Source organism: Calidris pugnax, unplaced genomic scaffold (assembly GCF_001431845.1).
Source record: "Calidris pugnax isolate Ruff unplaced genomic scaffold, ASM143184v1 scaffold211, whole genome shotgun sequence".
In the NCBI taxonomy this organism is placed as follows: domain Eukaryota; kingdom Metazoa; phylum Chordata; class Aves; order Charadriiformes; family Scolopacidae; genus Calidris; species Calidris pugnax.
Genome location: NW_015091083.1, coordinates 1,827,085 through 1,845,105, shown reverse-complemented (window position 1 = coordinate 1,845,105; position 18,021 = coordinate 1,827,085). Strand labels below are relative to the sequence as shown.

General features: G+C 36.3%; 1 protein-coding gene across 11 annotated transcripts in view; it reads right to left on the bottom strand.

Annotated features, from left to right (window-relative positions):
- PPP6R3 (protein phosphatase 6, regulatory subunit 3) overlaps window positions 1–18,021 on the bottom strand; it is a 56,739-nt gene that overhangs the window by 19,377 nt on the left and 19,341 nt on the right. For all 11 annotated transcript variants that reach the window (XR_001413730.1, XM_014957549.1, XM_014957546.1 and 8 more), the window contains 13 exons: window positions 17,615–17,847; window positions 15,994–16,180; window positions 15,024–15,161; window positions 14,442–14,507; window positions 14,032–14,144; window positions 13,730–13,843; window positions 12,916–13,045; window positions 10,938–11,090; window positions 8,636–8,785; window positions 8,062–8,126; window positions 6,024–6,139; window positions 5,575–5,660; window positions 1,504–1,590 (listed from right to left, as the gene is read on the bottom strand). Coding sequence is in view for 10 of the 11 variants with exons in the window: in XM_014957549.1 (XP_014813035.1) it covers window positions 1,504–1,590; window positions 5,575–5,660; window positions 6,024–6,139; window positions 8,062–8,126; window positions 8,636–8,785; window positions 10,938–11,090; window positions 12,916–13,045; window positions 13,730–13,843; window positions 14,032–14,144; window positions 14,442–14,507; window positions 15,024–15,161; window positions 15,994–16,180; window positions 17,615–17,847 (1,638 nt within the window). In the remaining variant the exon portion in view is untranslated. The remainder of the gene's footprint in view (window positions 1–1,503; window positions 1,591–5,574; window positions 5,661–6,023; window positions 6,140–8,061; window positions 8,127–8,635; window positions 8,786–10,937; window positions 11,091–12,915; window positions 13,046–13,729; window positions 13,844–14,031; window positions 14,145–14,441; window positions 14,508–15,023; window positions 15,162–15,993; window positions 16,181–17,614; window positions 17,848–18,021) is intronic.

The following is an 18,021-nucleotide window of genomic DNA, read 5'->3' as shown; positions in this document are numbered from 1 at the left end:
TTAACTATTGGTCTAGAATAGGGTATTCTAGCTGAAGCCAGAGACACCTTCATCAATGAATTTGTGCAGATTAACTACCTGGAACTGCTGGGATTGCCTAGGCACAGTAGGTCACTAGGTCACTAAGTGGATACATGAAAGTGCAGAGACATTTGAAGATTTTACTTTCTCACTAGAGCTGCTACAGATAGCACCCAACTTACCAAGTTTGTATTCAGGTGCATCCTACATGCATCTAACTCACTGAATCAGATAACACATCAGACTCTTAAAACTTGACCCACCACCCACAATTCAAACTCAGTAAGCAATTACTTATTATAAAAGCTATAGAAAATACATAAAGTACTGATGCCAGTCTTAGACTAGGCAGTTACTACATAGCTGTTATTGTGAGCAGAAACATTTTGGTGAACGACCCAGAAAAGCAGTATGTTCCATATAAGGGATCTATCAGCAGTCTTTTGCTGCATGTCTACCACTTTCAACACCAGCGAAAGAACTGAGATGCGCATTGCAGATAGGAGAATATTATTACAGAACTGCTGTCATTCTTCATCAGAATGGCACCAACGTTCTCCATGATCACTCACTGCAACAATAGTCTAACACCATAACCATATTAAACACTGTATCATTATCAATGAGACAGCTGTGAAAGCATTAAAACTTCAAGGTGGACATAGCTTTGACTAAAAGCTTTCAGCCTGGTTGATCTGAAAATTCCCTATGCATTCTTAATTTTCTTTTTCATGAAACCAAGTGATATCGAAACACTCACAAATAAGTTGTTAAAAGCATATACTGAATCTAAAAAATAAAGTTATCAAGTTCATTGGAAATTTAGTTCAGGAAGATTTGGCTACCTTGCCAGGTATCAAGGGTCTATGTAAAGTTAAAAACATTAGAGCTGCTAGATACAATCTGTCACAGGAGCATACTTAGCTCTTCATTTGTATCATTGTGACAGCTAGAGTTTGACATTTTGCAGAAAACTAAAAGCATGTAATAACAAATAGCCAATCCTCCCTGTTTCCTCAAAATAATTGTCAAAATTATATATAAAAAAATAAATTAACTAACCCAAACAGAAATCTGTATTTGGTTTCATAGCTATTCACACTTTCCAGAAAATACAATTAGAAGCCACCATTTCAAACTTCTACATAGAGTTTTTATGTGAACTTTAGTTCTTACTGTGTTCTACTTTGCCAGACAGACGGCATATAGCATGTGTTCTTAGGCATAGTGAGTAGAGATCTGCATACACAGTATGATCAAAGACTAAAAGCCGGAAGGCACACCAAGAAATTGACCTGTGTTAAAAACCATACCTCTGGGTTTGAGAAAATACAGTTGTGTGCATGCACATGTGTCTAAGTTTTATTTTAAACTTTCAAGATTTGTATTTGCTTGTGAGAGAAATACAAGTTCCACTGCTTTTTAAAAGTTTCCTATTTTTACAGAAAGAAAAATTTGTATTGTTAAAAGAATTCAACTCACCTGCTGCAAAGAAGAATCCTGTGAGAAGCCAGTTTCTTTAAAATCAATTTCATCATCACTGGAAGAATGAATGTGGCAGGTAGTAACCTATAGAAAGAAATTTAGTCATTTGCTTAGTATATGACAGCCACTCAAGTATACTCACACTATCTGGCAAAATCTTTGTATCAAAACTGAATTTTTAAATTTTTTTTTTTAGTTCTCCCAACTGCCACACCACAAAAGTCCCCGAAATATTTCAATAGCATTAACACACACATGACTATTAGGTACTCAAAAAACCCAAAGCTTTTGACCTACTTCAGAATGACTATTTAACAAGAAAGCCAGTCCTACAGCTGACAGTTATCTAAAACAAAATGATACTAAACTTGCATCTTGTCTTTGTACTGCACAAAATGTATTGAACAAGTGAACTAGTTGTCACCAAAATACTAGACCATATACAGAGGTTTTCCTCCTTTCCTATTTATAAAGTATAAGAATTCACAAGAAACTGTCTTTGGTATCTGCAGTATTTACTGGTAAAATGGTAAAAGAATTAAAACTTAAGAAATATATAACCAAGGTGTACTTGCAGAAACAGAGTTGTTGCCACAGCAACTGCTGTTTTAAATATTATCCTTGAAAGAAGAGATTTTTTTTTTTTAAGATCTGACAGAACTAGCGGGAATATTCTTTTCAGTGACACTGCTATATAAGCAACATGTTCTTGGAAGTACTTATCTTCAATGAGAACAGCACTCCAAAAGCACTTTCAGCAGGGAGACCAATTAGCTATAAACTAACAGCAGCGACAGCTGACCCTTAAGACATACTCTATAACGGATCACTACTATAAAGCAAGTCTACAGATGACAAAATTTATACTGCACTATAATATACTGCATTATTCTACACACTCCTAGAAATCTACATTACAGATTCTCAAGTGAAGTCAGATGGTTCATAGATTCTTTTTATAATTTTTTTTTGAAGAAAATACAATTCTATAAAAAAAGAGTACTGGAACGCATACAAGTCATCATACAAGACAGACACAATTTTATGCTCCCACAAACATTACAGGACAATGCTACAGTCCAGACACATGTGCAAGAGACAAATGTAGAAAGCTATTACCCGAGATATATTGTGGTTTTATGCCTTTTCCTCTGTTAGTGGAACTGTTACTCAAATAGTTAAGAGTGCTTTATTCTTGCACATCTACCATTCAGCTCTGCATTGCAATTACTGGAAGCACCCTGACTTTAAGTTAGTGAATTTCTGAAGGAAACTTGACCTATCAACACTAAAACCCTGGGAAATACTAATACTGCACCAAATGACCTCTGGGCTTCTTGTGTCTGGAGAAGAACTGTTATACCAAATGACGGACCATGTCCATCGAACATTAGTGCTCAGTGTATATTTATGAAAATATTCTTGCATTTCAAAGTAATTACATGACATTCCATACCACAACCTTAGCTGCCCTAGATACTGTCCCCCTTATGTAGGTACATTTTGAGAGGACAAAAGTTAATACACCAACTCCTTTTACAACTGCAACTTGTTGAGGGAAAAGATACACAAAACCAAGTAAAAAGTTGTTTAATTTTAGTTACTACTACGAGTTAATTCCCAGTAGAAATCCTACTCTTACTGCTGTAACAGAAACAAGCTCAGGACTTAGCTAGACATAGTATCTTCTCCCCCAGACTCTTCCTTTGGGAATCAACAGGACATAAGCCCTAAGAAATTACTTACTACTTTTGTTTTCTGACACCTGTTCTAATTGAAGCATAAGCCTGAGAGAAGAAACTAGCATTACTCTACCCTAATAAATAAATGGCGGAATTACGCCAGGGAAGGAGTGACAATGACCAGTGCAAAATTCCAGGAATTAATTCTTTAATGAGACAGTTCTGCTACATGCTCGTTTCTTGCTAAGTCTGCAGTTACTGTTGTTTTAGAAAATGTAAAAAGAAGAAAAGAAAAAGAACAGAAAAGCCTAAATAGAGAGAAAGAGAATGAAATGGATAAAACATTGATAGCTTTAGAATCAACATTCCTGATTTAAAACAACTGAAAGAGAATAGTCTCATAGCTGCAGAAGTAGTTCACTATGAATGGGACTCCAGGACCACATATGTTGTTCTGTTATAGTAGAAGAGCTCTCTTTGATCAGTGCCAAACAATTGAAGCATTGAAAGTACTCACGAGATCTGTTATTTCCATAGCCTTCACACAGCTAACTTATTTACATAATTCTTAATGAACTTCATATCATAAGAGTATGCATACACATAAAGATCAGATCTGAGCCTAGTAAATCCAGTAATTTGACTGAAAAAGGTCAAGTATAGCAGTAGACCACAGTTCTGTCATTCAGGTTAGGAACTGTGTGCTTAACTATATCCCCCATGACCAGATTCTGCTCAACAGCTTGCTCGGGAAGAGTACCTTAAACCAAGTAAATAGGCTTACTCATCTACCCAGCAGTAAATATGCAGCTAATCCACAGAACATTAAGAAAAGTGTGCTTAAGATCTTCCTCTTGGGACAATGAAAATCTGCACTTTAAACCAGGTATAAACATCAGTTCTGATAAGCTGTTGTTTTAACCTAGGACACATCCACCAACTTACAGAAGAAAGTAAAACACTCACACATACCAAATTGTCCACGTTTATTACATGGAGACGACAGGTCCATGGAGACCAAAACACAGACCAAAAGCATGGATAATAGGGGACAGTATGACTGGGAAGAAATAGTGTGGGGCTGTGATTTTAAGATACTGAGTCATTTGTTATTGTATGGGTGTAAAACAAGCAGCTTAATTTTCTATGAGATCTGTCTTTTAGCATCTCCTACACCTCATTGTACTGTCCCCTTACTGCTTATCTTTGAACTAAATACTAATCCAAGGTTCATGTGAGATCATCACACAAGCAGAAACAAAGCCTGTAACTTTAGAAATTCAAAGACACAGTGTTTACCCCAATGGCATTGCATTTTTAGATACAAGAATTTGTTTTAATGCTTTGCATTTCTATTCAACTGAATATTGTGGAGTTTGGAAGTATGTTTTAAATGAGGTTTTACTGTTGCTACATGAAGTACGTGCAAGTAAATTATTATATATATATAAAGCTAATTACAATGTTATTAATCATAAACTAGGTTAAAACCCTGCCTCTCTAGATGACTCTCCTCTTGGCCTTGATCAAGAAGTAGTTTCTACAAGAGGAAATTACTCTAGAAGCACTATGAATTTCTTTGCATGCACAGACTCATGGAAAAAATACCATCTGTGGATCATTTGGTCCTGTCCACAAGTTGCACGGTTTCAGACTAATTTCCTATTGCCACACACATCATGTTAGCATTATGTTCCAGTTGCTACACTATGTTGAAATAGCAAATTCAACAAGCTATCAGTCTTATAGCCCAATTAATATAGCACCAGCACAAGTTAATGAAGCCACATGCAAAGTACTGTATTCCTGGAGATGTCAGGTATATTAAAATTCAATTGTTCTGCTGACATTGCAAAGAGCCTTTGCTTATTAAAGTCTCCAAGTGATTACTCTTAAACTGTACGTTTAACATGATTGCACAAAACCTCTTCATACTTAAGTTTAGCTTTTTTTCTACTACTGCAAAAGAAACATGACAGGTACACAACAAAAGTATGCAAAGATACATGACTTCAGCAAGGTCAATAACACCTGCAGTGGGATGCAGGTACTATATTCCCATTGAGCTTACATAGGCTCATCTACATACTGTAAATAAAGCAATTAACACCAGCTCCTGCAGTTTTAGTCTGTACTCTTCAAGCAGACAGGACCTTTCAAGGACACTAACTTGAAGCTATAAATAAATCTTCCTTCTTGGTGATTGTCTGGGATAAGCTATACAAACTGAGCTACTGCAAAACTCCCTAAACAAAATACTAGTGATATGGCTTTAGTTGAAAAGTAAAAAATTACCAGTTCCACAGTTCAGCAACTAGATGTACTTGTTGAAACTGGGGCCCAAATTAACAGCAGCATTTTGTATACCTTACCCATCACAGCTTACCAGGTCTACTGTATTCCTCTTGTTAGTTTCTCCTAAAGAGCTTGTGCAGAAAGTCTCCCATCGCTCTCTGACCTCCTCTGGAAGCTCTAGCACAGGAAACAGAAAAAACCCAATTTGATACTATCGACAACAAAGCATCACTTAATTTTCAATTGTTCTCCTCTGCTCTACCAGAAACACTACAAACAACATGTACATCCTCCTAAATCCATAAGGATTACTTCATCTAGCAAACAAGTCCAAATTAGGCAGATCAGCATCTCTTTGCATTTATTTTAGGGAGTTTTGTACTGTTAGAAAGAAAAAAAAGACTTAAGGATGGCTGGTTTTAAATTGTGTCAGAACTAATAATTTCTTTATTTACTCAGCAGCTGCCTTTTAATTTGACTCGTTTCCTCAAAACTTGATAATGAAAGCCATGAAGACAAACTTAAGAATAGTACTGTTACCTTTAATGAGCTGTTGGACTAGCGTACTGTTTGGCCCCTTATCTGTACTATGCACAATACAGTTTGCTATCCTTGTCAGATGACCCATATAGCCATGTCGTCTTCCTCCTTCAGCCCTGCAAGAGATGAAAAGGAATTCAACTCCTCACACCCAGGACAACTGTGCCACTATATTTTGTTATAAAACACTCTACCAGAGTCTAGCAGTTACACAAGACAAATAGCATAGAGATTCTTAAGCAGAACAGTTTCATTCTAAAACCAAAGGTTCACAAAAATACTGAAGAATCTAACTGAGCCAGTTTAGAAGACTTAACAAGCATGTAAACTGCCAAGAAGGAAGTGCAAAGTATCTGAACAGATTATTTCTGCTTTCGTGTTTGTGTATGTAGAAAGAAAAGACATAATAAAAACAAAGTTAACAAATGACCCACATTTTTTAGGAAACTTCTGTTGCTGAGAGCATTTTTCAAAACCCCAATACACCAAACATTCTCTCAGAGCTTTGAGTTGATGACCAGAAGTTAAAAAATTCTTAAATCCTAAGTGTGCTCTAACTTTGTAGTTTCTTTGCGTTACATTTAACATGCAGAGCAGGAATGGTATAACCAACTGAAATTTGAGTTAGGATCATTGCTTTCCTCAAGTTTAGGAATGACATTTAAATGCATACGAAAGGTACAATTACAAGACAGTTAAGAGTATTTTTTTATTTGACAGGATGAACTGCTTTGTAGAAACAGGAATTACCAGTTTTTAGAGTAGTGCTTTGAGTAGCTATGGTCAGCTAGATCCATTCTACATCTGACTAAAGAGCTAAAATCAGAGCTGACTTGGACTGCATTTCTAACATCTAGCTGCTTTGCCATATCAGCTTTTTAAGGTTCTGTGATTTTTAAACAGAGAAAAAAAATAAATAAAAAATTTGAGGAAGACCCCCTAATTGGCTAGATAAACTTCCCGTGTGCTTGACTGAAATCTTTGTAAAGTGATAGAAGTTCAGGAAGTAGCTTATGTTATGCAAACATAAACCACACTACTTGGTTTTCCATCACCTGTATTTGCAAACAGGTAACTAAATATTTAATCTATATGGTAAGCACTGGATCAAGAACATTCCTATCCAACCAAAGAATAATTTTAGGTTGGATTTATGGAAATAACTTTCTCTACTTCTCTCCTATGAGTCTAATTGCTGATAAAGTTGGCAGTTCTCTATAATCTCATGAGAATACAATACAAATGGGAGAAAATGTTTTCCAGTTGAATTAAACCACATTCCCTTTCTTTGTATCACCCTCTTTATCTACTTCAACATCCTTATTTTAGATCAATTACACTAGCCATATACTTACTATCTGATTCACACCAATTAGGAACAGGAATATTTTTGGAGACTAGAACTGTCTTAGATACACCAGGAAACCAGCAACTGTATCTCCCAGTCAGCTAATTCAGTATTTTGACAAGTTAGAGCTAACATTTACTCTTCAGTACCTCCTGAGCCAAACTTCAGAGCCTTTCTGTTTTACCACGTCAGGTGAAGGCTGAGGGCTTTTTCTCCTGCTATGAACAGTTTTAGACAGTGTTAGCTACTTGAAACTTCTGTCCTTACACGAACACATAGAAGATACTCCATTGCTAAGGACTTGGCTTTAACCTTAGGTATCTGTTGCTCCCCAATATGTAATATGTTTTGATGTGTTTAGAAATAATTTTCCATCGCTTACTGGAGCAAAGTATTTCCTGTCCTCAAAACTTATGGTATATTTTTCTGTACTTGGAAGATGGGTAGCCTTTAAAGATCATAGTAGTATCTTATACATAGCAAGAATGACAAACTATTGTACTGTCAAATGGTCATGGGAAAAAACATTAGAATGCTACCAAAGAATAGTATGAGAGAAAACTTGAATTCAAGTATTAACATACAAGTGTTTTTCGAACTAGCAAGATCAGTTATGAATTGGTCATGTATTCAGTTCACAATTCAAATCTTATGTAGATATTTCAGGTAATAAGAAAACTAATTACTCACTGTTTCTTCTCATTCATCTCCCATGCTTCAAGTATTCGTTCTATCAATTGGCACTTAAGGAAGAGCTATCAAAAAAGCAAAACATGCTTAGTAGCAGTAAAGTGGAACTATGCATTTTACAGTTGATTTTAACAAATACTAAAGTCTTACAAGACAACTAATTTCAGGTTCAGGAGAAATACTTTCATTAAAGGGTTTAAAGTTCAGAAACAGCAGTAAGATCCCAACCAGAAACCTAAACCTACATTAATTCTACTTCTATCTATAGCTGCTGACTTGTAGTAGCATAAAGCTCCCCAAATAGTAATTTTAATTCTTAGAAGTAAGAGGAACTTCCTTCAAGGAAAATAAATACTTGCAGCACTGCACACCCATTCACTTTGGGGCAGCAAAAATCTACTCTGTGCCACTTTCAGGTGTAACACCCTGAATTAACATTTTAAGAAAAAACAGAAAAACATTCCTGTTCTTTCTATACATAAAGTAAAATTGGGGTATATTTTATGTAAGAACACCTGCTACGATACCTTGGAGACAGGAAAATTCAAGAAAGTCCCAAAAAACCACAACTTACATGTTTCAGTAAGAGATTGTCACCAGCAGAATCCTGATCTGTAATTGTGCCATTTTCTGTGCTTTCAAGAGGGCTTGCGAGAATCAATGCAATACAGATTTCTACTTGAGTATGCAAAAAGTTATTCCATGTATACTTAAAGAACATGTCCTGAAAAACAAATTCGACAATGAATTTGTTGAATGTTGTTGAACAATGAAAGTTCAACACAAACCAATGTCTTTTCATTGACCATAACCAATAGTCTCACCTCAGCAAGATATCTGAATGACTACACTGGAACAAATTCTTGAAGTTTTACATTAGTATTACAGCACAAGAGGAAATTTGTAACTCTACAAAAAAGTTAATTCTTGTGCTTGCTATTACCTGAACACAAGGGCTATCATACTGGATACCTATTTTGAACCTGTCATCTACTAATTTTGTTCTTCTATTACAGAAGGCTACTTTAGATAATCTGGATGCGGTTTAAGATTATTAAATGCCTTACACAAGACAGACAAATACTGAGGCTGAGATAAAATAAGCAGTGTTCATTAGTCATGCTCCTGGCTTTCCACATTTTTCCTCCCAAACATAGGAAAGACTTTTTTCAAGCTTTATGTCCATTTACTTTAGACTACTACTTACTGCAAAACTCAAATGATTGCTGTCACTAGTAAAATGAAATTAGTTATGGAAGTACATGCAGCAAGTGGAACAGTATTAAACAATTCAAGTCTAGTTTAAAATACAGCCAAAGATCTCAAATTTTCCTTCAGTCCCCCTAAACTAATGACATCATCCCATGAAGATATGCTACTGGAACTAAACAATTACTTTTCTTAACAGCCAAGTCTGCACAGTAAAGCATATGCGGTTTCAGTAAACAGCATAAAGCCCTGAGAAGTTTATATGGCTACAGTTATGTTCCCCTCCTCACTCCCACCCCCCCATTACATAAAACCTGCAGAGAAGCATGTTCAAACCTCACTGAAGTTAGTTTTCAAAATAATCTATTTTAAGAACATGCAAGTGTTCATAACAGGTATGCTCCCTCAGACAACGCATCTAGGAAAAATTTCAGTTACGGTGAAGTTACTTGCACGCAAGCTAGCACCTGTCTGCAAACCCAAGTTATGAAGAGAAACTGAGATGAGGACATTACAACCACAGATGTACTAATTAGTTGAAAGAAAAAGGGACTCCACATTAGCAAAAATCAATGAGTTAACTGACTCTGTTTGTTGTGCAAAGATACCATTTGATGTGCCATATATTAAGAGAGGAAAAGGGGGTTTGAGGAAACACCTTCAGAAAAGAATGAAAATAGTAGGGAAGCTTTGAACATGGCTGAAAGCTTGAGAACATGCAAATGAAAAAAATAAGTTTCTTCAGAAAATAACTCATCATGGTTTTGTCTGGGATAGAATAAATTTTCTTACTAGCAGCTGGTTACCCTAGCAAAAGGGTTTAGGACAAGAATAATCTTGATAATGCACTAATGTTTTTAGGTTTTGATGTCAAGATGTTTTCTGCTCCTCATATCACCCTGCCAGTAATTGATACAGCAAATGAATACAGCTACAGTTGCAATGTCTTCATTTCAATTTCTCTGCATAACTCGGGCTTGCAGACAGATGTGCTAGGCGTGCACAAAAAGTTGGGAGTAGGCACAGATGGGACAGCCAACCCCCAACTGACCAAAGGAATGTTCCATACCATGTAATGTCACACTGAGTATATAAAGCTGGGGGAAGAAGGGAGGGAGGAAAATTCAGGGTTACAGCATTTTGTCTTCTCAAGTAACCATTATGCATGATGGAGCCCTGCTTTCTTGGAGATGGCTGAACACCTGCCTGCCCATGGGAAGCGGTGAATAAATTCGTTGTTTTGCTTTGTGTGCATGGCTTTTGCTTTATTTATTAAGCTGCATTTATCTCGACCCACAAGTTCTCATTTTCCTTATTCTTCTGATTCTTCTCCCCATCCCACTGGGGAGTGGGGAAGCGAGCAGGCAGCTGCGTGGTTCTAGTTGCCAGCTGGAGTTAAACCAGAAGACCACTTCATATACTTCTGAAGATGTAGAGAATAAGAACCACTCAAGTGATTGGAGGAAAATGCTGGCTTCAGACAGATGAATTTCACGGTAAAATCCAGTATTAGAAATTCTTAAACAGTGCTATAGAAACAACACTAACAGGCTGAAAAGTTAGGCTGGAAAATATACTACAAATTATCTTCACTGACAGAAAAAAACAACCAGACAAGATCTTAATAGCTATCCACAAAAATAAAGAAGGCAGTATGAAGTTCTCACCAGTATTACTCCTATGCTGTTCAGCTCTATAAGCTCCTGATTCACACTGCTTGTATTTGTCTGTAAAAGGCTAGATATTAATCTAATCACATTCAAACGTGTGTTTCCCACAGGTGGATCCAATACACCCCAGGTTGTCTTCATGACACTTTTCTGTAAAATGAAGAAGATACATACAGAAAATCCATTAAAATGTCTTTAAACAACAGCCATCATTACTATGCACAATGACAGAGTAGCACTTAAAAATATATACAACCAGTCCTCAAGCAACAGGGCTTACCTTCACTCTGCAAAAAAGCAATTTTTAGTTCCGAACACTGTAGCTTATTTTAACTCCATAGACAGAAAGCACTAACACAGCTACATGAAACCAACGACACCGTAAAAGTTGATTGTTAACTATAGACAGGATCTCAAAGTAGATGCATTTTACCTAACCTTCAAAGGAATTAAGAGATACTTCCTAGGAAATACTTCTCATTGGTTAATCTGTGTACAGCTATAGTCTACACTGCTGCAACATGCACAAGATAGCTAGGTGGACAGTCTCTAATGCCTCAACATCCCTAGCTTTGTATACTTGGAACCCATTTCATTAAGCAACAAGCTACTTCATTGCCTTATTCCAATGTTATACATGAAACAAGCTCCATCTGTAGTCTTTCAAAGAGTTACTTCCAACACAGCAAGAATCTCTTTCTGTGCATTAATGGGTCCTTGTATTACAAATCATAAGCTTCATGAAACTTTAGCTGGTTAAAAAAACAGAACTGTTGTCACATAACTAAGCTTGGTATTAGCTACTTTAAGAGCTAAAAAAAAATCTAGTAGCAAATATGCTACAAGAAGGGGAATTCATAATAAAATATCTTCCTAACTTAATGCACAAACACACTACCGCCTTTTGTAATTTTGTCATTTTTGCTTGACCAGCATCACCCTTGCATCAGAAAAAAGATGATGGATATCCTGCTAGCTCATTTAGTCCAGTCCTTACGTAAAGCAAATATCTAAAGGATGCCCATTGAGCTAGTACTCAAAATGAGCAACAGGTTCAATAATTTCACTAGACTACTTTTTTCAAACGCCAAGTATGTCCAACCATCAGAAAATACTCAAGTATCTTATGTGACCCTGCTTTTATTGTAATATCGACCTGCATACTGGTTGTGGTGTTGCAATAAAGACAAAGAGTTTCTCTGCATTTTACTACCTCTTCAGCATTTGAAAGTCTGATCTTCTCCAGCCTAAATTGAACTTTAACACTACCTTGACTTTCCCATCCAGTATTTTATACGCTTTAGATCTTTATTTCACTTTGGCCCACAGGTCCTCTTACGGACTGTGGCACCCAGTTCAGGGTGCAGTGGTCCAGCTGAAGTTCTGCCAGTGAAAATTTGAGTGGAGAAACATAAATGGATCATGGGTAAACCCCGTATTTATAAGTCTTGTATTTATCTTTTGCAACAGCATGACATCGATAAGCTGCTTACATCAGTTAAAAAGCCCGAAGAATTTAACATGCCTAGAGAGCACAGTGCACACCATGGAGCTGGTCTACCTGGGTCCTGGGCAAGTCTAGAGGAATTGTGCAGGCCTTGTGTGGCCTGTGCGTAAGTTCCAAACAACTGAAACACCCATAGCCTACATTTCTTATCCAGAGAGGATTTCCAAGCAGAAAACAGGACCTACCCTAAGAATATATAGCAAATCTCTTTTCCTTGCTTTCAGAAAGAAGCAATTGCTTCAAGGCTATTCTGCCAATTAAAGTTTAAGCTGGAAAAGAACGTCAATTAGCACAACACATTGGCTCAGAAGCAACAAAAATGAACAGCAAAGCTCACAACAGGCTGAGAAGACACTAGCCTGAAGGTTGTCAAACTGGGTTTTTTGTTGTTATTATAACCTGCCTAAAACACAGTCACACAATGACAGTCTTGTTTCGATTAATTTGGTAACACAAGGTTTCACTTACTTTTGGAGGCTCAAGTAAGAGTTCATGGAAGGATGAAAGTCGTGCTTTTATGGCTTCTAAAACACTTTTGTTGACCGAGTATGTTGAATTGCTCATGCCTGGAGGACAGATCTCTATATGGCCTTCAAATCTAAAACACACAGAAGCAAAACCTGATAATTAATATCAAAACTAGTTCTAAAATATCTTTAAGGTATCATTTTGACAGTGCCACAATTCTGACAACACCTGAAAAGATTTAAGAGGCAAGTAAAAACATAAGGTTACAAATATAAATTACGTGTGAAGCAATGGTTGGACAGGATTTTTCCAAACACTAGCCCCAATATTTTTAGGTTTATTGTGGCTGAAATCTCCAATGTGGTTTTGGGATTAAACATTATAGCTGTTGTATTTTCTCTTTTGAGGCAGATAAAGAGTGTTACTCATCTATCCTGAACAACATAAAACTGAATGTACCACAGAGATCTGTTCAGTGGTTTCACAAAGTGAAGCTGTAATAAAATTCCAAATAGTTTTGTAAAAAAAGTCAGTACCACTCACTGCACTATTTGCGCTATTCCTTGTATTCAGAAACTAATTGATGAAATGTTATTAGACAAATTTTCAAGTCGCACTTTAACTTCTAGAAAAAATGTGCAGAAAGACCAGTCATTTTGTCAAAGTACAGTAATGCCAACCACCATCACTTGTTTTTGCTCTTTTACTACTTTGACTACAACAGGCCACAAAAATGGTTTAGTCATCAATGGAAGACACTTGCTACTACAAGTTTAGTTGTCAGACATAATTCATATGAAAGAAGAATACTTACGTCTGTCGTCTTGTCTCAAGTAAGGTCAATAGTATTTGGATTGCACTGACTATTGCAGATTCATTTTTTTCTTTATGAAAAATATTAGACAGCAGCTGCTCTATGATTTCTTGTCTAGAAAGAAAAGCATTGGTATCAGATATACTACTACTTCAGAATATAACTTAACAAAAGTAGCTACCATTTACCCATGTAAAATTAATAAAGGGATAATAGTAAGGTTTTCTATGTCAAAAGCTAAAAACTGTAGGTTTTTTTTTTTGAACTGAAAATGAAATCAGAAATTCAGCAAACCAACTTACTTCTCTAGACTTGCAAGCAGTGGATCAGGTTCTGAACTGTTCTGTACTTGTAACATCTGATCTCTGCTTAGACGAATAATTTCACAGAGTGACTGTGATGCATTTGAATGCCTCTGGAATAGAAAAACATAGCTTTTCACTGTAAGAGTAATAACATGCTGAACTGTAATTCTTCAATTAAGAGAAGTTCAAAGTTTCAACTTGGACAAGAGTCTCTCCTACCCAAAACGCCTTCAGGCAAAAGCCTAAAGTGGGGAAGAAGTGGGAAGGGGAAAAAACCACACTTAAATATTGATATTAGCTTACTGAAAAAAGCAAACAGAAAATAATCAAACTAGAAGTTCTAACACTAGATTGTACAGCAACTCTTTGAATAGATAGACCCGGAAGAGGGTCAGACAGACACTTACATCTTCATCTTGAGATGGATGTACAATTTCCACAAGCCGCTGGATAATTCTCTCCTCATTTAGCCACTGTAAAAGCATTTGTGGGTGTCAGTAAGAACGTTATTCAAGTGAATGAATTAAATGAACTAAAATTAACAAAATTAAAAGAAGTTGTTTGACAGTTGCCTTGAGTCATACTGTTGATGTTTCTAAAGAAGGACTAACAAACTTCAGAAAAAAAGAAAAAAAGCAAAATTCATGTTTCTGAGCAACTCTAAAAAGAAAATTTTAAGTATAATTTTAAAATAAATTTTCTGGTGCCAAAAAAACCACCCATTCAGTAACCAAAACGCTTTTAAAACTGCATCTGTAAGTTAGATGTTAAAGACAAGAACTCAGAACTTAGGTCCTAAGTTGTTTGCCCCAGCACTGTGGGTCCACTGGCAAAGTATTGTCAGCTCCAAAAAAAAACCCCACACCAAGAAGACCCCCCCCCCATCTAATTTCAGCACATTTAACAAATAAACTTAGCAAGACCAGCAGAAAATAAGCCATCTTAAAGTTCACATGTCAGACAAAAATCCTTTGAGACATTTTCCTTACATTTAATACTTCTTGCCGGGGCTGTGGAGGTTCTATGCAAGTCAGTAGCCTGAGCAACAAGTCCATGATAGCAGAGGTCCCTATGTGCTTAATAATGAGGTCCACAAAATCATGTTTCCTCTTTAAAAAATCGACAATCTAGAAATTAAAAAAAAGCTTACATTAGCTTATCTATAATTTTACATGGTAAATTACACCAACCTTTCTCCTACCAAATGGAGAAAATAAACAAGAACTTCTTAAACACTGTTGCCACCTAAAGCTTGCAGTACAAGGCAAGATAAAAAAAATAATACACACCTATAGAGTACCAAAGCGGCACAGGACAGCTGCATACTATGTGCAGTGTGTCTTGGGCCTCCTTTCAAGCCCACCTTGCTGACCATAAACTACTTATAATCCAATGTACAGTCAGCCTTCCTTTTTGGTATAAATTACTTTCATCCCTGCTTAGTGAGTAAAGCTCAACACAGCAAAACCTTAACACAATACAAGCAAATACAGAGCTTGGTAAACTAGTGTGCCCAGGTACGAGAGCCATTCACTGTAGCTATTTGCTGTATCGGGCCACATGAACACACAGCACAACAACATTTCTGAACAAGGACTCCAAACATCTCTCACTTTCTTCTATAACAATTCCTCACACCAAGTCAGGCTCACTCCCACTGATTCACCTCTAACAGCAATTAATGCAATATCATCATATAAAATACTGAGGTAAGCACTCATGCACTGATTGCACGAACAGCTCAGGCAAGTCTGAATCAAGTATAGATTACTCATCCATAAATATTTCTTTAATCCTGTGCATAGTATAAAAAAAGTTAGTGTCTTCAGCTAGTATAGAAGGTGAATACTCTTTTTGACTCTGCTGCTATCCCTTAAATGCATAGTCTTAAAGCAGCATTGCAGAGTACTACAACTTTATTACAGCACTCGTTAAACTGGAGATCTTGTAAGTATTTACCTGTTCTGGCTTTCTGCTTATAAGAATACTTAGCACCTTGCTGAAGAAACTGGCCAGTAGAGGGTTTAGAGGAGATTCATTTAAGAGGAAGCTGTACAGTTTCATAAGTAAGGATTCTTCTTCTCCCAGCCTGTCATTGATCTGTGAGACATCTGATGTGAGCAGCTCACATGATATGTTTGGGTATCTAGGGAAAAAAAAAAAAAAAAAAAAGAATTATCCACCCCCATACTTCAAATCTCACACTTTGAGCTCTGAATTTAGAACCTGGTAAGGCTCCTGACCAAGTTTTCAAGCAGGGCTGGTCTGCACTAATTAAAGCAGCAAACTACTGCAAAGTAACATTACTGTACATTCAGCCTAGAAACTGTTCTTTTATTCAAGAAATGAACAACTTCGTTCTCCAGTAGCAACAGGACAACACTAGGGAACTGGGGAAAGGAAAGGGCAGCTTTTATTTTAAGATCTATTATTAAATCCACCTGTTCTATTGTTAAATCCATCTGTTCAAGTACAGATCTCGTTGTTTCAGAAGCCACTTTTTTTTTTGAAGAGAAAAAAGTTAGTTACCAAGAAGTTAAGCAGACTAATAGTACTGACCAATACTGGAGAGGAAACAGTGTGTTTGACCCTTTATAGTAACAGGGATTATATTAAAAAGGTCAAAAGGAATAGCTTCAGAGGTTTTTTTTTATATATATACACACATTTTAACTCAGTAAACTATTCAAAGTCTGGCAAAGTCAGTACAGTTCAGAACACTAATTAAACTAAGACAAATCTAAGCCATCAATATCAGTAGTTTCCTACATTTGGCAGCACTATTATCCACTCACACTAAAGGCAATTTTGACAGCATCAGCAGCTTAAGGTTTCTACGTGAAAGATGCCTCAATTTCAAACTCTACTAGAAACACTTATCAGAGGCTTGGTTTACCAGAAACAGTGAAGTGCGGCAATGAAGAGTCTAATTTATTTCACTTTTTTTTAAAATGCTACTTTAAGAAAAAAAAATTAGCTTTCTGAACAGATAACTCTAAAATAGGCTAAAAATGGTAAAAGTGCTTTTATATGAATTTTATATGCATTGAGTTTGAACCTTCCCAGCAAACTAGCTCAAGTCATAGTTATACCCAATCCTTACATTTCTAGCTCTGCAAAGGAAAAACACCAGCAATTAGATGTTAAGTACATTCTTCCAAGGAGTGCTACAGACCCTCTAATAAGCATCTTCAAAACAGCTTACCAATCATCAATAAAACAAAGCTAAGCACTTAATTATACTACCGAAATAAGAGTTTTTATTCGACTATTTTCTTAATAATCACAACTACAAAGTTCTTGACATAAAAAAAATTAAATAAATCAGAACTTAAGTCTCCTTTGGACAGCAATTGGTTTTGGAAGCATTTGTGGATAAGAGGCTTCCATTTGAAAAATATGCAAGTATTAGTACAATTTATTTAAAAGTTCTAGAAAGCCCACTGAAAACAAATTTACTCTAAAATATTGTACTACACATCATTACGCAGGGATTCAAAACACACTATCAAATTAGTGGGAGTAAGTTACCCCTCTTTCCACCTTCCCAAGTCTCCCCCATCCCCAAAAGTTTTCCTACTTATATCGAATTTTTTCATCCATGTCTTGAGGTGGCTCTTCGATAATAAATGAAACTAAGTCTTCCAAACATTCTAATTTCAGCAGAAACTCTATAAGTTTGCGATTCTGAGCCTTGCACTCTTGCAGAACATCCTCTTCATCCATCAATTCCTTCAGTGTTACATCTTCTCTCTCTAGAAGCGTATCTATGTGGGATGATGAATGGAGATCAAATTTCCAAAACATGCTGGTCTGGATAAGAAGAATACACAGAGCATTAAGGTTACAAATCTATTTAAACAGTATTTGTAGTAACACTTCATAGTAACATTTCATAGCTTCTAACCCCAAAGGTACCTGGCATGCATGGAAACTTTCTAAAACTTGAATAAGGCAAAACAGTAGATGCTGGCGATCAAGAGCTAC